General features: G+C 42.6%; 2 protein-coding genes across 4 annotated transcripts in view; one reads left to right on the forward strand and one right to left on the reverse strand.

Moving 5' to 3' along the window:
- The first annotated feature begins 3,401 nt into the window (after positions 1–3,401).
- Positions 3,402–6,578, forward strand: LOC106814788 (neurotensin receptor type 1-like). Its single transcript, XM_014819141.1, has 2 exons — positions 3,402–3,474; positions 5,290–6,578. Exons 1-2 carry the CDS (start codon positions 3,411–3,413, stop codon positions 5,538–5,540), a joined length of 315 nt encoding a protein of 104 aa, XP_014674627.1. The 5' UTR covers positions 3,402–3,410; the 3' UTR covers positions 5,541–6,578.
- Positions 6,579–12,350: 5,772 nt separating this feature from the next.
- LOC106814887 (1-phosphatidylinositol 4,5-bisphosphate phosphodiesterase classes I and II-like) overlaps positions 12,351–25,391 on the reverse strand; it is a 78,619-nt gene continuing 65,578 nt past the window's right edge. For all 3 annotated transcript variants that reach the window (XM_014819278.1, XM_014819272.1, XM_014819264.1), the window contains 16 exons: positions 24,998–25,168; positions 24,556–24,640; positions 23,911–24,035; positions 22,733–22,887; positions 22,241–22,405; positions 21,649–21,856; positions 18,842–18,966; positions 17,436–17,637; positions 17,139–17,216; positions 16,700–16,815; positions 16,302–16,432; positions 15,986–16,154; positions 15,453–15,529; positions 14,583–14,736; positions 14,134–14,220; positions 12,351–13,869 (listed from right to left, as the gene is read on the reverse strand). In XM_014819278.1, the coding sequence (XP_014674764.1) occupies positions 13,729–13,869; positions 14,134–14,220; positions 14,583–14,736; positions 15,453–15,529; positions 15,986–16,154; positions 16,302–16,432; positions 16,700–16,815; positions 17,139–17,216; positions 17,436–17,637; positions 18,842–18,966; positions 21,649–21,856; positions 22,241–22,405; positions 22,733–22,887; positions 23,911–24,035; positions 24,556–24,640; positions 24,998–25,168 (2,189 nt within the window). In that variant the 3' untranslated portion in view covers positions 12,351–13,728. The remainder of the gene's footprint in view (positions 13,870–14,133; positions 14,221–14,582; positions 14,737–15,452; positions 15,530–15,985; positions 16,155–16,301; positions 16,433–16,699; positions 16,816–17,138; positions 17,217–17,435; positions 17,638–18,841; positions 18,967–21,648; positions 21,857–22,240; positions 22,406–22,732; positions 22,888–23,910; positions 24,036–24,555; positions 24,641–24,997; positions 25,169–25,391) is intronic.

The raw sequence follows: 25,391 nt of genomic DNA on the forward strand, positions 1-25,391 counted from the left end.
GTAGAAGGCGTCCATAGGCAGCAGGCCTGAGTAAGCATCGAACAGAAATTAATTAAAAATACTCACACTGTTTCGTCGCATACACAACATACACGTTATTCATGTTAAATAACTACAGATTCATGCTCTATGCTCCGCTTGAAACTTTTGCCAGTTCTATGATGCGAGTTTCGACAAAGTAGTCGGATCACATTTCAAACACAAAAATGACCAACCGGTCACCATGGTTACGCCACTTGATAGAATGTCACAGCTACACGACAAGACAAATTTTACTTCTAATGCATTGTAGACGTCCACGAGACATCTAACTAATTAACTAACTATTAAGCCACCTAACCCAGACCAGAGCCCAGCCCACCCCAGCCAACCCAGCTCAGCCCACTTAGCCCAGAGACATTTAACAAATTGTGTGCAAAAGAGTGCACTCTAGTGACGAACTTTACCGAAACAATGCAAAAACATGAATTTTCTAGAGACCAAATAGTGCAATTCGCGGAGGCTTACTGTTGTATGCCTCCTATATGTGTGATGACTTGCATGTTAGATTGTGATGGCTGCCGACCGCGAATCAAACATGAACGTCTCCACCTGCTCGCAAGTACCGCCTGTAGGTACATTCGAGCAGCAAGTGGTGAATGTATTTACACACTGGTGGTCGGCTTCAGACTTTGTCACGTGCGTTCTAGTCTAAAATGCGAACACGGTGGTTCACATCCCGTGAGCATCATTGTTGCATCATTGTTGCATCATATCAGGTGGTTCTCATCATCATAGCGAAACAATGCAAGTGGATACCAGGACAGACCTGTCCGTCACTCTCGCACACCGCACAGAGTACGAAATTACGTCCTACACGACGTTGTCGACATGTTATTAATGAGAAGCTACAGCGGCTTAATTATGTGTTCTTGATAGATGTATGTAAGCTATGCAATAATAGGCAGACAATAGTAGGCTGGAAACGCGGACAAAGAACGCACGGGCAAACAGTAATTAACGAGTTAAATATAATAAGACATAATAAATGCATTCATGTCGTGTTCAATTATATGCGATATATTCACCAGCTCGCATACCCGTATAACTCGTATGTTACACAGTTAAGATAAATTTTGTAAACTAGACGACAGATGTGTGTTTTAGCCAAATATCTGATAGTTACTATTCAATCTGTGCAAGCAACACAGCCGCACCCATCAACTTTCACTCATCGATCTTCAAGCAACCACAGGAAATGAACACGTCGTTGTTCCAAATTCTATTCAGACAATATCTGCCAGCTGTTACCCGTAATGTTGGAAATGCTCGTAATGCGTCTGAATGACCCGAAGTTCCTCTCACGTCAGTGTCGTAGTTAGAAATAGGTTGTAGGTGGGTAGCATATACTGATTTTTGATACCGATTCTACGGACGCTGATGAATCTTTCAATCAATTAACTAGTATATCTATCTATCTATCTATCTATCTATCTATCTATCTATCTATCTATCTATCTATCTATCTATCTATCTATCTATCTATCTATCTATCTATCTATCTTGCTACTCTATCTATTCTATCTATCTATCTTCTACCTATACTATCGTATCTATCTATCTATCTAATCAAGTCTATCTATCTATCATCTATCTATCCTATCTATCTATCTATCTGTTTATCTATCTATCTATCTATCTATTCTATCTAGATCTATCTATCTATTTATCTATCTATCTATTCTATCTGTATCTATCTAATCTATCTTCTATCTATCTATCATCTATCTATCTATCTAGTCTATCTTATCTAGTCTATATATCTACCTATCTAGCCTAGTATCTATCTAGCTTAGCTACATCTAATCTACTATTTATCTACTATCTATCTATCAATCTATTTATAGCTAATCTATCCTATCTAGCTATCTATTTATCTATCTATCTATCTATCTATCTATCATTTATCTATCTATCTATCTATCAATCTATATTACTCTAGCTTATCTATCTATTATTTATTCTATCATATCTATCTATCGTATCTATCTGATCTATCTATCTATCTATCATCCTATCTATCTATCTATCTATCATCTATCTATATCTATCTACATCTATCTATTATCTATCTTATCCATATCCTATCTAATCTATCTACTATTTATCTATCTATCTATCTATGTATCTATCTTCTCGATCTATTCTATCAATTCTAATTTATCTAAGCTATCTATCTATCATCTATCTATTTAATCTATCTATACTCTCTCTCTCTCTCTCTCTTTCTTCTCTCTAGTATATATAATAATATTAATATATCTCGGTCTGTCCTATCGTCCGTCCAGTCCCGTCAGTTTCCGTCCGTCGTCCGTCCGTCCGGTCCGCGGTCGTCCGGTGCCTCGTCCCGTCCACGTCGTCCGTCCGTCCGTCCGTCCGCCGTCCGTCTCGTTCCGTCGCGTCCCGGTCCGTCCGTCCGGTCCGTCGTCGTCGTCCGTCCAGCTCCGGTTCCCGGTCCGTCCCCGGCCGTCCGTCGTCCGTCCGTCGCCGTCCGTCGCGCGTCCGTCCTTCGTCCGTCCTCCGTCCACGCGTCGTCCGTCCGTCGTCCCGTCCGTCCGTCCGTCGTCCGTCCGTCCGTCCGTCCGTCGATCCGTCCGCTCCGTCCGTCCGTCCGTCCGTCCGTCCGTCCGTCCCTTCCGTTCCATCCGCATCCATCCCATTGTCCATCCATCCATCAATCCATTCCATTCATCGCATTCATCCATCCATCCATCCATCCATCCATCCAGTCCAACCATCCATTCCATTCCATTATCCATCCATCCATCCATCATACCATCCCATCCATCATCCTCCCATCCATCCATCCACCATCCATCCATCCATCATCATCCATCCATTCCATCATCATCCATCCATCCATCATCCATCCCATCCATTCCATCCATCCACCAACCAATCATCCAACCAATCATCCATCCTTCTATCCATTCCATCAATAAATTTTGTTGAATACCCATGTATCGATATCCTCTGCTTGAGGCGCCTGCGAAGCGCCCCGCCTTAGAGGGGATAACCGACAAAGCAATATCAAGAGTTTCTGTTATTATGGATGAGAGCAGAGATCTGAAAAGACAGCAAACGAGCTCGTAATGAACATTGCATAAATGATTACGAAATTTCCGTATTAGTCATTACATATAATACGTACTTTATGCTAATGGGAGAACGAGGGCAGCAATTAAAATAGATAGAGATTTTATCAAATAAAATTGCCCATTCTCAGCTAGATAAGAGGCGAATCCGTACGATACGTCCGCGGTCGATAAAGACGGTCGAAAAAGTTCTATTCTCTGCAGCCGCTGTCGTGCTGGCGTTTCTTCATCTGCTGGGCTCCCTACCACACACAGCGCCTGATGTTTCTCTACTGCATGAGCACCGGAAATTGGTCGCCCGTGTTCATTCGGATCAGCGAGATCATGTTCTTCGTAGCAGGTAGGCGAGCGTGGCTGGTGGCTGATTGTCTGTCTGTCTGTCTGTCTGTCTGTCGTGTTCTGTGTCTGTTCTGATCGGTCTGTCGGTCTGTCTGTCTGTCTGTCTGTCTCGCTCTAGTCTGTCATGTCCTGTAGCCTGTCTAGTCTGGTGGCCTTGGAGGAGGTGACTGGCTGACTGGCTGCTGGATTAAAACATGAGATGGATGGTATGGAATGGATATGAGGATGATGGATGGATGGATGATGCAATGGATGGAATGGATGGGACGGGGACGGGACGGAGCGATGGATGGATTGGATCGGAAGATATGGTTATGGATGGATGGATGGGTGGATAGATGGATTAGAATTGGAATCGGATTGGATGCGAATTGATTGATGCGATGGATGGATGAATGGCATGACATGGATGGATAGATGATGCATTAGATGTACTATATGTAGGATAGATGGATTTGGATGGTATGATATGACAGGGATGGATGGATGGATGGATGGAAGGATGGGCATGGAGCTGGATTGATGGATGGATGTATGTATGAATGGCATGCGATGGATGGATGGATGGGATGGATGCAGGAGCATGGATGATGATGGATGGATGGATGGAGGAATGATTATGGTACATGAGGATGGATGGATGCGATGGAATGGATGGATGGATGGTATGCGATGGATGGAATGGATGGATGGTGGATGGTAGATGGCATAGATGGAGAATGGATGGAATGGAATTTATTGTATGGATGGATGGATGAATGGCATGAACGCCATGATAGGATGGATGGATAAGTGTATATATGTATGGATAGCATGAGGATGGCATGGATATGGCATGCACATGGATGCATGGATGCATGGATGGCAAGATATGTATGAATGATGGATGGAATGGATGGTATGGATGATTGGAATGCATGGAATTGGATGGATGATGTATGATGGAAGTATGTATCGGATGGATAGATGGGATGGCATGCTTTCTTTCGCATGGTTGATGGAATGGAGATGGTGGAATGATAGGATGGATGGATGGATGACGGCAATGATGATGAATGATGAAGGATGAATCTATGATGGATGGATAGATGGATGACCGAACGAGCCAACGAACGGTCGGGAGCGAAGGTGAATGGATAAAGGGATAAAAGAAGGCCAAAATATTTATAACTGCGCGCAAATACATGACCATTTTATGACTTATTGACCATATACTGTAGGTTCACGTGATATAAGAACAGCATTCCCTGACCGAGATTGTGGGGACGGTACGCAATAAAAGTTACATGATAACGCGATCGATGTTAATAAAACTTGAGACGTTAATCTGCATAATCGTCAGTCTTTCTGAAACCGCCAAAAGGTTTTTTCCCGCGGGTTCGTTATCGTTATGTCTCAGCGCCGCTCAGCCGTTCGACTTTGATGCACGGTCTGTGACACTGTTAATTACATCATACTTTATCATACTTTCACATGCCTTATTTACATCGAGCTTTATCATACTGTATATGTTATCACACGCACATAAGCACGCGAGTACGCACGCACACTCCTATAAATCAGTAACTAACTAACTAACTAACTAACTAACTAACTAACTAACTAACTAACTAACTAACTAACTAACTAACTAACTAACTAACTAACTAGCTAGCTAGCTAACTAACTAACTAACTAACTAGCTAGCTAGCTAACTAACTAACTAACTAAATAAATAAATAAATAAATAAATAAACAAATAAATAAATAAATGAATAAACATACATACGCATGTTTCATCACGCATCACGCACTCGTTCTTCTTCTCTACTCGCAGGAACGCTGTACTACATCTCGTCGACGATCAACCCGATTCTCTACAACGTCATGTCGCGTCGCTACCGGCAGGCGTTCCGTCGCACGGTGTGTGGCTGCTGCGACGCCGACGGCACGCCGACACGCACCGGCACCATCACGTCGTACGCGCCGATCACCCAGCCGGGCAAGAACGGAGCGCAGATGAACATGAACGAGATGAACTGCGGCAACGGCAACATGCCGACGGTCGTCGCCGAGGAGTTCGTATAGTCGGGGTACGGACGAGAGCGAAGACGAAGGGTTAAAGTTCGCGATGTTCACAAAAACGCACATTAGTGCCGATTTTCGCCGACCGTCTGGTCGAATCCTTGCATCAGTGACAAACGGCATGATGTGAATGACCGCCGACATGATGTGAATGACCGCCGACATGATGTGATTGATCACCGACATGATGTGAATGACCGCCGACATGATGTGATTGATCACCGACATGATGTGAATAACCACCGACATGATGTGACCGAACACCGACATGATACATAGTTGCATGTACCATGTTACATGACGGGTGGGTTTGCAGGCGCGGTGGACTGATCCTTGATATGACGCACTGACCGTCCTTCACGATGGTCTGACCACTGATACGATGGATTGACCGCCGACACGATTGGCTGACCATTGATACGATAGATTGACTGCCGACACGATGGACGGACCGCTGACATGATTAGGTTTAATATATATATAAAATATAAAGACTGGTCATTGATACGACAGGGCTGACGACCGATAGGATCACAGGGCGACTGGCTGGCGGCAGCTAACACGCTGGGCCGATCGCTGACATGGTCGACTCAATATAAATATTAGAGGGCCCAGCTAAAACTCACACATCGGGGCCGAGTACTCGTACGATAAGGTTGTCACTGATATGGACTGGCTCAGCACTATTACGATGACGTGCTCCGTTCTGGCGTCATCACATAATCGATGATCGAAAGCATTTAAGTCTTTATCGCTCTCGCATTTAGCTTTCTCAAATACGATAAAAATTGTTATCGCCGGCGCGATGGGACGGCAGTTTCACGAACCGTTGCCGTTAAGATTTCAGCCGCCTCGTCTAGTCACGCTATCTAGTCAAGGTCATCGTGGAAACGAGGATCTCAACGATGGTCAGCTTCACCGAACATGCTTGAAGCCGGTAAAAAACGGGAATTTTTAGTTAGAATAGTATAGGTTTTTCGGCTTGCCACCTCCTTTCTCTCCCTCGCTCGCCACTTCCCCGCCATCTCTTTCTTTCTTTCTTTCACTCATTAATTCATTCACTCATTCATTCATTCTTTCTTTCTTTCTTTCTCTCTCTCATGCTTGATCTCCCCCTCTCTCGACCACACGCCACCTCACCAGCTCTGGCTCGGTCACTGCCCCGTCTCACCTTTGCTTTCACCCCCTCTCTCTAGCGCGCGCTCTGTCGCTCTGTCCTCATAACACAAGTGGTTTTCACTTTTCACACATTCCAAGCACAGAGTGGCGTCTATTAGTATATGCCATCAATGATGGTGTCTCATTTTCTTGTGCTCGTCGCACAATAAGCCACGATTAGTCATGAAATGCTTTTGCAACCCATATAAAAAGCGAGACAACCGCAGGCGAATGATTTTCTCCACACACCTCCACGATTTGCTTACACAACGCATATATATATATATATATATAGTATATATCAGTTTTACACCGGGCCTGGCTGTCCATAGTTTACCATAGTGTCCACCATTAACGTGTGCAAACCCACAGAAGGAATCCTGCCGTCTATACACATGACTGCGTACACAGTTACGACATACAGTAATGCAATTAATTTTGCAGTCGGTATCCATGACTGCTCCCACCAATGGCAATAGGTACAGCACGGGGTATTGAATTGATGAGGTTGCACCCATGTATTTGAATTGCATGGCGTTTGATACCACGGCAAATATTATTATATCGTAGATGACATAATGAAACTCGCGTAACCACACATATTATATATATTGCTGTCAATTTTTTTACGTCGCACCCACCTGCTTATTGATGATATTAAAGCTGCATATGCCTATAGTTTCTCCTAGGTATACAAACGCTAAATCTATTGCAGCGAGCTCATTGCACTCACTGCGCGTCATGATTATATATATATATATATATATATATTATATAATCAAGAGTCCATAATAGACAATTTTCTATTATGGACTCTTGATATAATGTTAAGGCGTAGTTTTACAACGGTAACGCCGAAGGCAGGCGTATCTCGTGATACCCCCTGTAATTACGGCGCAGTTGTGATTCCTGCATGATATATAAAGGGGCATATATATATATATATATATATATATATGCCTGTATATAAACTATATATACATGCCCAGCTTCGTGTGAGTGGTGCTGGTTACTGCGAGACACATTTATTTCTTCTTGCGCGAATAATGGTATACAATAACCTAGAGAAACGTGAGGCTTGAATGACAGACACGCACGCACGCACCCATGCATGCACGCAACATGCAAACACGCGCGTATGCACGGACAGACAAACGGACGGGCGGACTATGGATGGACCGGAAACACCACACACCACACACACACACACAACCACACACAGCACACGCCACACGCACACGACCGCACCACGACCCACACGCAACACGCACACGCCACACCGCACACGCACGCACGCACACACGCACGCACGCACGCACACACACACACACACACGCGCGCGTGCGCGCGCGCGCACTCGCGCACATTTACGCACGCATGCACGTGATTATCATGTGCATCAACGTCTTTAGAAACTGTTTTTCGGAAATTTGAGCGTTTCTTAATCAGCTGTTTGATCGGTTAGGTTATTTACATCATTACGTTAAGTCAAGTAAGCGAGTAATTTTTTTTACATAACTACGTCATCAACGGCGTGTTTTCTATATGCGTCCATGCCCAGGAAAAATTTAAGCAAGTTACAATCGAGATGAGCAGAATGTTCAGTGTGAAAATGGCAACTGTGAGTTAATAGGTTTAGAAGCAATATATGCTAACTTTATTCGGGGGACTTGTTGTATGTAAGACTTATAACCGCTGTATAAGTGCATTAAATTTAAAATTTCCTAGGATTCCTATAACATACATACAAGAAATTTAAGGCATAGATGTTTCTGTATATTATGTAACCGTGTGTGTGAGTTTGTGAGTATGCGCGCGTGTATAGGGTGGGTGTGTTCTAGAAATGATCATCTTGCGAACGGCCTATATATTCAGCCACTAGATTCGTAATGTTCATTAGAGTCGCGTAGTTTTTCATTACGTCCGATGATTAATAACGCCATGATCATAATTTCTAAATATATGTTTTAGGACCATACATGTGGATATGGAGAGTCGAGTCAGATTTGAGTATAGGGGCTATTCTATCTTACGTATAGTTTCATATTATCGGAATATATGCGGTATACATTTAAAACTAGACTTACATACTCACGTCAGTTTAATTAATGAATAAATACCTAAGATTACCTAATAAATAACTCAGCGGTGGTACTTGGCTTATAAAAGATGGACGTGCCGTTCGAATGGGGAACAAGCCCAGTACTCGCGGATGTGTACGCCCATAAATGTGAATATAGTGTTTGTCATGTGCGCTCGATATGAAGTCATGAAGTATGAAGAGTGTAAAGTGAAGATGAATAAAATTCCATTTTTGAAATCCCCATCTTATGTGTTCTGAGTGATAGCAGAGGACTGCCGAAGGAAATGACATGACAGAGAAATGGTAAAATCAGGGAAATTTGACAATTATTTGTTGCTGACTACACGAGTTTAGATTTTACACGAGAACAGACTTTAAACTGATTTTGAATGGCCGATGAGAATAAATTTGTATAATAGCCGGAGGTTGGTAGCTATTACTACAGCAACCGGCGGTGTCACATAGTACGCTAGGATACCAGGATATCATTTGCTAAGAGGGATGTGGCGTAGCATTTTCTAACATCTGTAAAGGCTTGAATAGGATAACCGGACCTGGCGAGGGCGAGAATACGATTGTCACGTTGGGAAAGAAGCACAAAGTCAGATTGTCAGCGGAGGGAGAAAACAACGTCTGAAAAGATGCGACTGTTATTATAGAGCGACTACTTAGCAACAGTTCGACTCCTCATAATAATTACGAAACATAATCACCAGACGGAAGTTAGCGTCGGAATGCTGCATCGTTTTATTAACCAGAACCGGCTTACAAGCAAACATTCATAGATTACCAGCACTGACCAAACTGCAGCGCACATGCTACTTCTTATACATCGTGGTCGACCGGCATTATGTGTGACATTCACAAAACTATACAGTAACGGCGTGCGCTGACCACCTAATCCTCCCGGTTCTGCACTAACTGTGAAGCTCACAATCGAAGACTAATCGCGCAGGTGCAGGTAAATCTAGTACAGTGTAGTAGTAACAACAGATATACCCAAACGAAATTAGTATTCTGACTTTACTGGTACGCTGTCGGTGCAAACAGTCATTGTAACGCTAACACTGATGACGCTCAGATTGTCCGGAGAAGAGTACCGACACGCGCCGTACTAACATTTCCACTTGTGTCTCGACAAGTATATATTAAATGTAAAATTAACGTCAACGAGTAAAATCGTAGCTGCACGAGAGACAGCAAAACACTTCGTAAAGAATAAAATGTCCCCTTCAACACATTAAAAAAGAGCAAAAACACACCGGCAACGTAAAAGTTGACAGTTCTCAACATCACTCGAAAATGTATAACATTATTACACGTCTCGCTATCGTACAATAATAGAATAATACAGTAGAAGTGAAAAAATTTACAGGGCATATCAGCGTGTGTACACCGCCTCCCTCCCCCCGAGTCTGCGAGAAACACCTCTTGGAACAAACAAACACGCACAGACGCACGCACGCGCGCACGCATACACACAGACGCGTGCGCGCGCGCACACACAGACGCGTATATATATATATATATATAGCTGAAACAGGAGAAACGCTCGCTTATACAAGGAAGAAGAAGCACAGCCGCATCTACGGTCAGGGAAAGATCAGGAGGAACTGCATTGTGGCATAAGTAGGATCACACATATATATCCCTCTCTCTTTCTATATATATATATATATATATATATATATATATATATATATATATATATACCTAATATATAAATATATCTATTTATGCCTCCGTTGGCCGGGACTGTGACCACGCTCACGTGTCCTATTCCCCGCTTCAGCGGAGGCATTGTAAGGTCGAATCTATAGTACATCGCTCCCTTCAAACAGAAGAGAAACAATCGCGTATCTCGTAAGTTGCACGTCATGCACCGAAGCCTGGCAGGTGCTAATTCCCGCTGGACTATAAAGGTACTGAGCATCGATTACCTAACAGTGACTAAAGCCATGGATGCATGCATTGACATGTATATATATATATACGTAGATGCAGTGACGAGCTTCAGCGGCGTATACTACTCATTGTAAGAACAACTGGCGACTCGGGTATTGATATCACAAGCATCGTCGGTGCCGTCAACGACGTCGGCTACAGCGCACTCGTTCTCCGCAAAGAAATTCATACAAATCAGTGTCTCCACGATAGTCTTTATTTACAACAATAGCGATAGAAAGCTGCATGTGAGCGACACACGGCATCACGAACAAACCTACCTGTGCTCTTCAACAAAAGCTACGCCCGCGAGAGTACTGCTACATACACATCCCCTGTTAAATTTCACAAGTATAACGTGCAATGTACGTAGGGGGCTACCACATATACCACTACACTGCCTCTACGACGTTCCCAGGAATGCTAAGGCCATATGATTATTAACTACGAGGACCTTTAATGCTGAAGGATAGACAGTCATGTTCAGACCGTTATTACCGACCGCTCGAGAATGGTAACGAATTTATTCAAAAGTTGGTGGTCAATTCGAATCTTTTCTCAGACAAAGAAAGCACCGACGTTCATAAACACCTAATCGCTCTGCCAATACAGAACGCCGTAACCGTTTCCAAACTCTCGTAAAATGTTACTAACAGCAGATGGTGGAAAGAAAAAGGCATAACATCGAGTTACATGTATACATGCTGAGTAGCCAGAGTATGGCTGCAGCCATGGCCGTAGCCTGCCGCTGTGTCCCAGTCATGGTGTCTGAGAGCCTGTCTATACCAGGGTGCGTGCGCACACCAGACCATTCCCCTCTCCCGCTGGTCGTGCGCAAAAAACAGCAATTCGATTTTCACCAAGTCGAGTTGTGCAGTGGTAGAACGCCACGCACGTCATTCTTGGCTATGCTCACCGGATGCAACGGCAGGTAACCGAAGCCGCCGCCCTGCTTAATATGACAAGCATGCCTTGACCAGGGCGAGAGGTGCAATGGCCTGCTGCTATACACCCTAGGATATCAATCAATAATATATTATTAATAATTATGATAATGATAATAATAACATCCTATATTAGGAGTAAACAGACGCGTAGGCAAGGGTGCACCACAGGAAGGACAATTTATAGCTACGGGTGAGCCATTAATATTTAGTGAGCTGTTCTAAACGACTTTACATCATGCTGCACACATTATCTTGGGGATTGAAGTTGCTGTGACAACCCTATTGTTTATTTCATTTATCCACCCTTCATTTCGCTCTCACCCCATACTCTTTGTCGTCCACTCGCGTTCTCTGTCTTTCAACTCCTTATTCTCCGCCTCCTCTTTCATTTTGTGATTTCATGTCTTCTCTCTCAGGCGCGCTTATACTGAATCACCGTATCTTCAATTCGCTTTACTCACTGCTCGTTTCGATCTCACCTTATGTTACTGTTAATCACTTGCATCTCTCTCTTCTCTCTCTCTCTCTGTCTCTCTCTCTCTCACTCTCTCGCTCTCTCTCTCTCTCTCTCTCTTCTCTCTCTTCTCTTCTCTCTCTCTCTCTCTCTCTCTCTCTCTCGCTTTTCTCTCTCACTCTCTCTCTCCTCTTCTCTATTCTCGTCTCTCTCTTCTCTCTCTCTCTCTCTCTCTCTCTCTCTCTCTCTCTCTCTCTCTTTCTGGCTCTCTTCTCACCATCACTAAATCATTTAATTACTCTAGCATATTTTGTTACGTGCAAACATTTTGATTTTCATCCGCGTAAGTTTACTCGTAATTAATCAATTACATTAATCCCTAATTGTAGCTAGGCTTACTGCTATATATAGTTGAGCAAAAATAACAACAGGTTGCCTTACACTACCTCGTCAAGACAAAAATACATACACACATTCTGCGTAAAATCGTAAGAAGGCGAAGAATGTAGGGGAACGTTACGAAGGTATCGTGGGGGGAAATAAATGCTTAATATAGGGGGTTGGAATAGAAACGGGGCGGGGAGTAATTAAGGGGTACACACGCACGCACGTACACATATGACATGATAAGACAATAGGTGGGTAAGGGCAGGGTGGGGTGAGGAATATCTTGATACGGGTAGACAAAAAGGGATAGAGGTGCTTGCTAGCTTCACCCTAGCGCTGTAACAGCAACTTCAAGTTACCAAGCATGGGGTACGTTCAGATGCCTCTGTGAGGAAGTATCGTCTAGCAATGATGATTCTACAGGAAACTACATAAAAAGAAAACACGTAGCCTATCCGTTAGGCGCCACAAATTACATCGATAGATACCAAGATTTGCATACTGCAATGGCAGGTTTCCATCATTACAAAGACATATAAAACAGCAAGAAAATACACACCTTATTGTTAGAAACCCAACGATTGCATGAATTATTTATTACTTCCGGTTATATGATGACGATGGTAGCATTGTCTACCCAACTGTCCAGTTTTATCCTCGTTCCTAGTGAATTCCACAGAGCCCAGCTCTGCTGAAGATTGATATCACCGAACTATACCGGCTCTGCTAAAAGAACTCCTCAAGATATCAGAAGCCAGTGCTATGTATTTCACTGCTGATGCCTTGCCCCATACGAACATATCACAGTTCTCTTCTATATGCATGCCTGCTCTCCATTGACGAGGATCAATCCAATTCCAACATTCCTTGGTTTAGCGCCATTTACGTGTATAGCATCAACCACTGCCTTTGCTCTTAGCCTGCCTCTAGGAAAAATTGGGCATGAAATAGGGCTAAATTACATCAAATATAGCCGTGGCTGCCAGCAAACTCCGATTTCATACAGCCATCATAGCAACTGATGGGTGAATTTTTGCCAGATTGCTGCACATCAAATCTGACAATGTAACCACGATGCAACAGTTCTGTCACAGCCCGGCAAGTAACCCTCAGGTATCCCCACCAGTGGTCTCACTCCTGCTGCTTCCATCGAAGCGACGAGGCTACGTTCTGCACCGACATCAGTGTCATCGTTCACAAATACACCAGCAGGTGTTCTCACAACTTCGTGGATTCAATCGCATTGGGAATGAGCTGTGATTCATTAGCATTGTCTGAGCTACCGACTCCTTCCTGACTGTATTCAGCAAGCACCTCCTGTAACTTGTCATCCACCTCTTTCTCCAGGCCCAAGCGTGTCTGCAAACAAATGGATGGAATTTTTCTGTGACAACCTCGCACACGATCGTCAATCAAACACACAAATATTTCATGTAACACACATTCAACGCAATTAACAGAGCTTTGACTTCCCCTGCAATCTTCCCCGTTGTGACAAATTATACTTGTTTCTACTACTGGCGACTGGAGGGTTTTCTAGTGTCCTACATGCAAAATTTTTGACAACTACGTCAATTTGCACATGTAACCATGCCGTCTGAAATCTACTTGAGTCTCTCTTACACTAAGTTTCTCCCGTTCGAGCTGGTTGCTCAGTTCCTTGTAGGCTTCATCCTGCCGTTGCTTTGCTTTTTCGTATGCATCCAATAACTACAAGTACGAGGTAAGCATATAAGATGTCACATTCACTTTCACAAAAACAAGATACATGCTTCTTCAAAAGCCTTCTATAAAAACAATGATTCATATCAAGTCAGATCTAATATATAATATATATATATATATATATATATATATATATATATATAGATGACGTGTGGAATGAAAAAGCATACGGTGATACCATTGATGTCAGTCAGTTCCGTTTGTTAATATTTAAGTAATTGGTATATTTTGTTGTACGGTCTTGGTTATTTCTATTGATTCCATCCCGAGTGGAACATTTACTGCTTTGACAATAATGCGAATGACATAGGGATTGGTGGTTAACGATCACGTTGGGTGAAGCCTACCTTATGTCTCTCTGAGACGACCCTGTTGATTTGTTTCTGCTCGATCTCACGTTTTCGGCGCGAGATCTCTGCCTTGTCATTGCACGTTCTTGTTAGCTTCTTCTTCTCTTCACGACCTTGTCTCTGACTACGCTCCATCACAGCTGAGACTTCCCTACAAGTAGCCAGGCAGCGGTGGCATATTAGACATTTCTAAACCAAATAGTCTTAGCACACCTGACATTAAATTGACTACGTCACGAATTTTCTATGGTGATATTTGTAAACATATTGTTGCCATTTTTTTACATTAAAAGTAAGTACGAACGGGACTAAGTGTATCGTCAAATTCTTACCTGATAAGATTGTTTCTCAACTAGTTAAAAATCAACAAAAACCTGGACGATTTCTATTATTATCCTGACATTAATTGCTTGATGTATGAGTCACAAGTGTATGTTTACATCGAACAATATAGGAATATCGGAAGTATAATGCAGCAATTTAACCATAAAAAGTGATCAGAATTACTTACATTTTGTGAAAAAGTGGAAATATATTTTGTAGTTTTACTATTTACGGTGACGTAATCACTTTAATATACTACTAATATGAATTTAAATTGAGTTATTATTCATTCACTCTCTTGTTCTCCTCCCTAATTCGTCCTTTCTCCACTCTTTATCACTCTCTCTTTCTCTTTGTATGTCTCTTTATCTTTCGCGCATCCCATGTCCGCCGCTGTTTCTCCCGTTGCCTATGATTCTGCCGCTATATACTTTCGCTTGTTATAGTTTACGGTAAGCAGCATTTATACACAAAAAGCTCGAGATGCCGTATTAGGTCAAAAGGAAATCCTCTTATTTGTCTAGTGACACGAGCTGGTCCTACCTGTCATGGAGGTTCTGCAAAGCCTTGTGCTGAGAGTGCAAGGAATTGTCCAGAAGTTTATCTAATGTGTCATAAAGCTGTGACAAGAAAAATCGTCAGTGATCAGCCACGAATAATTCGACAACGAATCATCACGTATATTCCTATCAACCCACACCCATCTGCATAATCACAAAGATCACAGCAATATGAAATATTATTTTAAAGAATAAATCAATTCTGATTTAGATCGTGGTTACGGGTAAGGAAACGAACTGAATGGAGGATCAGAGGATAAGTCAGATATGGCTCAGGTTGTGAGCGGGTTGAGCTATGAATGAGATCATGGGACTGGCCACGGATTCAAATATTGACCATGTTATGGGTTGGAACATATGTTAAAGTTAGGGTAAGGCCAGCATTATATTGGCGTGATGGCCTTTGGGTCGGCTCGCAAGTGAGGTATTGGGTAGAATGTGGGTCTGTTATGGGTCAGTCACGGGTTAGGTTGCAAACATGGACACCGACCAGAAATTGCCACGTTAGGAGCTTACGATTGTGTGGTGCTTGACGTGGACAGCCTTGAGGCTGCTGCTGAGGTCCTGACACAGACTGATCATCGACTGAGCATGCGTCTTGCGCAGCACCTGCATACGCTCATCGTGCATGATCTCCAGCTGAGTGAGCAACAACGTACGCTCCTGGTGCAGCTTCTCAGTCTCCCTACAACACGCGTGTCGACACATCAGCGCACAAAATACAAACGAAAAGTGCGAGCAAAACCAAAATGCAGTTAGATTCAATGAGCCAAGCTGAACGCAAGGGCGCTCGACTCAATTACGCACGTTTCCGACTTCTGCTGTAACTTACTGGGCTGAGTCGGGTCGCACTTTCTTGAGAGATTTGTTGTGGCTTTTTTCCAGAGCAGACCTCTCTTTCGTCAATGCTGCCTTCATCTTTTCTTCTCTCTGCCTTCCCTGCTGCTGCCTCTCTTCGCGTATCTGCCAAAGAGTAAAACGAAATACATGACTAAAAAATAAACTTGGTGAACTATGAATTAGCTATATACATGCGGGACCGAGATATTTAAGACATTAAATATTGCAGTCAATTTGGGAAAAGGTTAGTTGGTCAAGAAATTGAAACACGTTCGTTTCAGTATGAAACACTGAAGGAATATGCTAGAAAATAGAGTGTGAGAGCTAAAGATCTCAAGGATGCAATTGTGGTAAGAGGATAGTAGAGATTCATAGCCATAGCCTTCCTACCCGTTCATGTTGGGCCAACAGTTGCTGTATTTCTTTCTGTTGCTTCTGTGTAGCTTTAGCATAGTCCTTGTGTTCTTGTAAGCTTGCTAGAGAAGGTCCATTCAGCAACAAGGTCTCTGTAACAGGGAAATAAAATCTATACAAGTGACATTTACGTTTATGATTTATTACATGACATTTCATACGCTTACGTGCTCATTTAGCTGTTACATCTTAATGCATGTTCTAGCATACTCCTTACAGACCATTATAAACCATTACATCATGCATCGATACAAACCTTACATAATTATATACTATCTTACGTTGCTACTTACATCATCACATCCTCATATTTGCGCATTTTATTCATGTTATTATTACAATAAATCGGATAATACTAATTGAAAAACACATTGTATGGTTCAACATTTATGTGTTTGCTCCATATGAATCTTACCGATAGTTTCCTCTGTTAGAAATGTGCCATTCTCTGTGGGTGCCTCATTCACTGACCTCTGGGTTGAAACATTTGAGCCTGAAACCGTGCACAACATGACATCAACGCACAACATCACATAAGAGTGAGCACGTGATAGTGAAAACGTCATTTGTTACTGTAATTTTTACTGCCCACAAGTATGAGCGTGAGGTTATTTTTCTAGGCATGTCCTCTACAGAGCAAACCCTCAACCTCTTCTCCAAACTTCTCTCAAACTTGCTCTATGTTAACGTACGGATTTGCTGCCATTCATACCTGCGGGGGCTGCAACCTGGCCCTCCTGACGTGTGACGTTCTGTGGCTGGGGTGACGTTGGCTGTGTGGACGTGTGAGCTCGCGCGACACTAACGCCCTCACTGTCCACGCTCGGCACCTGTTTACTCGGCGTCCCGATCACCGATACCTTGGCCGACTTTCTTCCAGACTTCACCGGTTCCACCTCAGAGTGTATTTCTGACTGCAGTACGATCATTCATCAATTATTCATTCCGGCATTAATACGAAAAGTGCACATACTACCAGGTATAAATCGTGCTGAAAGTAGAGCGGTACTTTCTACCTACATTCTACTTTCTACCTTTACATACGCGGTACCTTTACATACGCTACCTTTACATACCTTTACATATAGCGGTACTTTCTACCTTTACATACCAGCAAGGAATCATTGAAGATAAACCCAAATAGGTGGTGTAGTTATGTAGGTATGTAAGTATGTAATGTAGGTACGTATACTGACAGGTAATTAACATGGACAGGTAATAGTACAAGAAGTACAATATAAGTACAAGCAGGCAGGTAGGTATGATAACTAACAAAGAATGTAGCTGTGCTAACGGGCAGGTAGAAGTAATAGACTTGTTGTAGAAAGCAAGCATGTGTGGTGGAGTATATCATCTATATATATAAAGTTGTTCAGCCGAATTAGTCCGTACTCGCATAACTAGAGAACTCTGCAGCCTAGAGGAAAACTAAAGATATTTTCAGAATCAGCACGCCTGGGAAGTGGTTCTGGCTAAAACAAAAATTTAAAAAAGTTAAAAAGTAAAAAATTGATAAAAATTCTATTCATCAATAGAGGGCGGTGCGTACAGATTAACATCACGTACGTGTGAATCCATGGTGTATACCCTTAATGGCGCAGTGGCCTAATCACTAGAACATCCGTCTCCTACAACGTGATTCCGGGTTTGAGTCCCAGCTGGGGAACTTATTTTCTCATTTTTTTCATTTTTTTCCCTTTACCTATACCTCTTTAGTATGTATTATTTTTAATTGTTTACTTTTAATTTTTAATTTTTAATGTCTTATCTTTTGATTTCTCATTATTTTTTTACTGTTTGGGATGGGATGGGATGGGATGTGGTGCGATGGGATGGAATGGGATGGCATGGCATGGCATGGGATGGGATGGGATAGGATGGGATGGGATGGGATGGGATGGGATGCGGTGCGATGGGATGGGATGGCATGGAATGAATGGATGGATGCATGGACGGATGCATGGATAGATAGATAGTTAGATTTTTGTGGGTATTTTCCTTTCAACCAAGCGGTCACCAACTGCGTAACGCCACTGATTTCCCCGGGCAACGCCGGGTATCCCGCTAGTACAGACATACGGTGATGTGATGGTTGTGCTGGAAAGCTGCTATACGTACGTCCGAAGTGTGGCTACCACCGCTGCCATCGTCATCATCGTCATCCATGAGGCTCTTCAGCTGAGCAGCATGCTTCTCCTGCAGAGACTGGTAAGCTATAGGGTTTGCCAGAGCATCGGCAAAGTCTGCAAGAAATAGAGGGCACTGAACTGACCGACCCAGCATAAAGCTTCCAGCTGCTGTTGTGTTACCTATCGCTAAATAGAAAAACGCGTGTGAACGTTCATGCAACTGCTCTATGTGATAGCCGATCTACTAACATGTATTAATAGCATGCAAATAGCAGTGGTTACGAGATCGAGAAGAATGTGCGATGCTAGCTGCACGTGAGATTTAGCAAAGAATGCTGAAAGTCTGAAGCTTTAGGGTAAGGATGTGCAGGGAGGCACGGTTAAAATATGGACACTTTCGGATATTACTAATTTAGTTCTACAAGTCTGCTGCAGTGTTATAATAGTATTAGGATGCCAGGACCATGACATTGCAACTTCAACACAGCCAGAACTATATGCTATGTACCCACATTTGCCACAACTCCTCAACCCCATCCCTACCACCAGTTCCTAACAGGTTTTCCAGCAGAAATATATGTGTGCATATACGTTTGAGTTCAGTGGTCAGGCATGGACATGAGCCAGAAAGGCAAAATCATATAAAGAAACAGAGAGCTGGTTGACCACTAGCAGCTAAACAAGACCGAAGTGAGCGAACCCATCGCCTGATCTGTTATACGTGCGGTGCCTTGAACCCAATAATTTTCAGTTTCCACCTACACCTACGCCCTGTATCATACGCTAGAGAGTTGTTCGATATGCATTAAATATATTCTTATACACCCAGACATGCAAGAGATAAGAGATGGTTGCTGAGAAAATCGTTCGTGATTACATAATGTTACTGCAGCAACTATTAGTATTATTTAATTCTCTTCACAAGAGCCTGCATAAGCGGTTTAATCTACACTCAGCTGCAACCTAGCAGAATTTCTATATGTGATATATGTATAGAGTATATATATATATAAAGGGAGTGTGTTCTGGATTTCACACTCCGAAAACGGCTGTGTATATCAGAGTCCAGTGGCGGATCCAGAAGTGAATTTTATGGGGGGGGGGCGAATCATGCGAGCTGAAGGGCACGAAGCGCTCGAGGGGGGAGGATGTTAGGCTAAAATACCCTTGCCCTGAAAATTCTAAGGGGGGGGGCGACTGCCCCCTGCGTGCCCCCTGGATCTGCCATTGGAGTCAATACAGTGCTGGACGGATAACTAGCAACTATCATGCGGGAACATCAATGCTCACGTACGATGCAAGACAAATTCACCTAGATGTGTATAGACAACGTGTGCACACCCCACATATAAATGTGACACATACACGCAAATTTGAGACATAGAAGATATAATAATTCTGACACACGTACACATAAATGTGACATGCATAGATACAAACATGACACATTTGGAGTGCCAGTAACACCATCACAAAAGAAACACCAGATACAATGCAGACAACTATAACACAAAATAGTTTAGATTAGGATTAGTTCTCACAGGTGATATAAGGTAGGAAAGATAGCATGTAAGTGATATTTATTTTACCATCACGAGATTATGAAATATGCACAATAATAACAGATAATAGAATTATTTAGGTTATACATTATGTGGCAATGGTCTATGCAGCAATGTTGACTTCAATGGTGTTGAAGCATATTTTGTCACGAGGGCTATTTATAGTCCTTAACTGATGATTGATACATAGTGTCTGACTGTGACTGACCAACAAGCAAACAGGCATTCACAAAACGTACGCGCGTGATTTTCTATGACACAGAAGCTGGCTGACGACAAACGAATCCTGGCTCCTGCCTACAGAGGGAGCCACAATCATACCATTACGCATCTTCTGGAAAAGCAGAGGGTTTTCAAGCCGTCTTACATATCCTGAAAGATAACATTCAAATAAAACCTAACTGCGTAACAGAGCAGCGTGCACACATGCACACACATGCTCATGCTCATGCAATCATCTGTAATAGAGAATGTACGCACACGTGAATGTACATACACCTCACATGCACGTACATGCAGACACTACTACTACAGCCTATATATTCATTCATTCCACGCAACACATCCCCACCAACCTAAACACACGCGGACGCGGGCGCACACTCGCGAACGTACACGCACGCACACACGCTAATAACTGGTCACATTACCCCCCTCCACTGAATGTTATATCAAATCTTGATGAGTGCTCTGCGATCAGGCAGATACCATATATGTCTTTGGGTGAATAATAACATTCTCAGCATTGCATGGTAAATTAACCGTTTACTTTGCCTTTAGTGTAAATAACAAACAAATGATTATCAGCAACCTTTCACTATGTCCTTAGTATGAATAATAGAAAACCCATTACCAGAAACAGGTCCGTTTTCCACCGTGCAAATAATTAGAGCACCCTATACGTTACTAATCCTCCATGTTACTATTATTGTTACTAATAAATCAAACGATTCTCAGCTGCACTGTACTTTACTCTATGTGTGAATTGCAAACAAACGCACATCAGTAACCATGACATAAATTTTAATGGGTTTCAGGTACTCAGTATGGATAATATAATATATTATATATATTATATATAACCACAATTGTAACCTTTACCTCACAATCCAATACTCTTTGTTAAATATCTCTGACCTGATGTTATTGTTTAGTGAATATTAGGTAAAGCTGACTCTGTACTCAACCCTACAGTAGTGTTTAGCACACACATTCACTATACATATCCCATTACCTGCAAATGCATCTGGAACGTAATCACGCACTTTGATGTACAAGAAAAGTGCGGATGGGAGGCTGAGGGGCTGGTCAGACTCATTGCGCAGACCCATGTGTCTGTACCCCGGCCTCAGGCCCATGATTGGGATCACTCGATGACCTATCAACTTTCCAGTATCCTCGTAAGCAGCAATGCGCACACAGGCCAGGTCAGGTAGCACGATCTGAGGATAGTAACACATTCATATATCACCTGTGTTTCCTCAAATTCCGCATCGTTGAGTTGTATATGTCATCAATACGGATGTTGTTAACAATGTCTAGCTTTGTCACTATCAGGTACCACCACTGCTGTTGATATTTGATCATTCATGCTGCCATCTTTGCTGTGGTTATTAGCGATGCCTCAGTGAGTACTGCTCTTGCTGATAGTAATGTAACTGTCCATCAACACTTTTGCCACCGTTGGCATCATATTGTTGCTGTTGCTGATAATATCAGTGCAATTAGTATTGCAGATGGTGTAAAAATCTACATATCATCATCCTTTCTATTGAGTGTTATTATATGGGAGACTTGACTTGATTATATGACGGCTTGTTACTCACCTTTTTAAAGACGAAAGGCTCTTCATTGTAGACAGCGTTAATGCCATTATTTGGAACTGTTTTTGTACGAAACTGTTTCCTCTTTGTATCACATGGCAATCCAAACATATCGACCTCAACGTAAGTTCCACATCGTTTATCTGACAAAAACTGGCCAGATATCACCTGCAACAGGATGCCAACGTCCCTGATCAAGTTATTCTGGATTTACAGTAATTGACACGTTTCAGTGAACAATTTATACAGAGCACATTAATCAGAACGTATGAGTGAAAGAAGGGGAAGCGAGAGAAAGAGGAGGAAGGTAACAGGAAGGCTGGTGGAAGACAAAAAAGAGATATATAGTGTACAGGTCCGAAAACAGGATGCCTAAAGAGGCGAGAAACTGTAGAATGGAGAGTGAGCGAGCGAGAGCAAATAGAAATATATTGTTCAGGAATTAAAAGACAGGTGTACATTCATGTCATTCACTGGCACGCGAGCACATTTCACCTTTATCGTCAGTGAACCAGCAATGATGCCATCCACGGTCGATTCACAGAATGGGTCAAAGTGACGGTCAGCACGGCGCATGAACTCAGGCTTCAGTAGGTATCCCGTCTTGCCATTGTACTCAAACATACCAAGGTTAAGCTGCATGCCAAGATCTGCAAAAGTGGCGGATGGACAACATGCATGGTTATTATAGGCCTCAGGCATCAAGTAACCGGACGCATGCAGATGGTGGGGTAGTAATGCTGAAGGGGTCATTGTCGTATAGTGTACTACATATATGTACCCGAGATAACTATCTGGTATGGTTGGGGCTGGGGTTAGGGTTAGGGTTAAGGTTAGGGTTAGGGTTAGGGTTAGGTTAGGGTTAGGGTTAGGGTTAGGGAGTAGGCGTAGGCGACTCCCTAGACTAGCATTATATTACATTTATGTATACATATATATATGTACCTCGGGTACATATATCTATTACCCTATACGACAACGACCCAAGCCATCATGCCAACGATTACAATGGTTAGCGATAACGTCGATCACCCGAGTCGTGATGGATGGTTGATCGTGTGACGGGGTATTACGTGTGTGGCCACACATATGTAGGGTAGAAAGTAGTTGATCTTTCGATACAACAATCACTTTCAATCAGGTATCAGGTAGTGCCCAGATCGATTACGTGATCGGTTATGCCAATAAAGCAATTCATCAAGTAGTTATATGTAAAACCCTCGTTTCAGACCCACCCTCTGCCACACCATGTACATTGACTGGAAGCTGCACCTGCCACTCGTGATTACTCAGCTGTGCCTTAAGTGCCCCACCCCAGGAATTTGTGTAGACTATGGACTTGGACAGAAAGAGTGCACACATTTGAATGTACGCATATGGGCATCTTAACGAATCTTAAACTGAACTGAAACTTATCTGAACGATAAGTAGTTGCTATCGTTGTGACAGGTTAATGTATGTACATTGTACAACAACGAGTCCTCGTTCTTGCTGGTTTTAGGTGTTATGAGAGTGGCAAGCCTGTAACTACGCTGATGAAAATATATTCTCTGCGATATCGTATTCCTATTTAGCATATTCGATCGCAGCTGTGGCCTATCTACTCCTCTATTTCCCTTGCAAAGCTAGAGCAAGATGAGGCGTGACATGCAGTCACACAATCCACTACTCACCAAGTGTTTGGAAATTGAGCGCTACAAACTGGCAGCCAGCATTCCAGAACATTTGCGGCATGTAGTTACTGGAGTCAACGCGGGTCCCCTTTGGATATATTCGGCTGCACTGCCGCTTGTTATAACTAGAGAAGTAGTCAAGGTGGTTGACAGGCTGACAGTGATACCTCTGATACTAACATCTGCACCCATAATAATGAGGATGCTGCCTTTTATAGACTAGATAGTATGTGGGAACGTTCTACAGCACAATCCATTACCTTCCCTTTGATACATAGGTCTTTCCCCATCAACTATAAATATATCTCTACAGTATGATGTGCGTACAAGCAATTCTGAACCATGCTTCTTTCTAGGCATGACAATGAAGCTTGGTTCTACCTCTTTCCCCCCTGATATGAACCAGAACAGTGAAGTAGCACTACAGGTTGCATGCAGATGTGGTTGATAGAAGGGGGAAATAGAGAGACACAGAAGTATGATGTGAAGGCAGGGTGGGAAAGCAGGACGATGGGATAGAGGAAGAGGAGAGGGAGGAAACGTGGTAAAGCAGCATGTGAGAGAGAATGCAAACAAATTGAGAGAGAGGGCAAAGGAAGAGATAGTGAAAATGACACAATGTTAATATCGATTGTTGAAGGATACTTCACAAATTCAACAGGATATTCCTTCAGCAAGTTTGTAGCTTGAGATTCAACAAATGACGAGATTTCATAACTCCTTCCCCGCTCTGCAACAGAGTAACAACATAAATACCACTTAAAATGAATATTCTGAGCGGATGTGGATATATGTCGTTGTATGTGGATATATTGTGTATTGTATATATTGTATTGTGTATTGTATATATATGTGGATATATGTGGATATATGTGGATGTGGAATATAATTTGCTCTGCTTATTACTTCGTATTACTATGATGTAAAATGATGCCATTTACAATAGCACATTAACTCACTGTAGTACCAGTAATACTTCCAAAGTACAATGTACATTTACACTGAAATTAAAATTGCACATACAGTGAAACATTTACATCATTGCGCGCATTTTCTACTATAACAGCGGTGCTGAGGTAATTCACACTTTTTGAGGCCTCGAATGTTCTGAAGTGTGTTGGCGTGAAATAGTTGACTAGGGCTGATAGCTCTGCACCAGCCTCAGACTCCTGGCTAGCTGTGCCCTCGTCCTTCTTAGTTTCTTCAGTGTCATCATTATCATCCTCTACAACATCTTCCACAGCATCCTCATCCACACCTGCAAGAACAATAGTAGTGGGTATTGATTAGAATTTATTACGAACCCTGATCGTTGATCACCAAATCATCATGCACAACAAACCTTATATTTTGTTATTATAAAACCAATCCTTAACAGCATCAGCAGTGCAATCATCATTATTGTCCCATAATTTTTATCATTGTTATCATCAGCAGTGCCATCGCCGTTACGGTTAAGGAGGTGTACAACAGTAAGCTTC

This window comes from Priapulus caudatus, unplaced genomic scaffold (assembly GCF_000485595.1).
Source record: "Priapulus caudatus unplaced genomic scaffold, Priapulus_caudatus-5.0.1 Scaffold27, whole genome shotgun sequence".
Classification (NCBI taxonomy): Eukaryota; Metazoa; Priapulida; class Priapulimorpha; order Priapulimorphida; family Priapulidae; genus Priapulus; species Priapulus caudatus.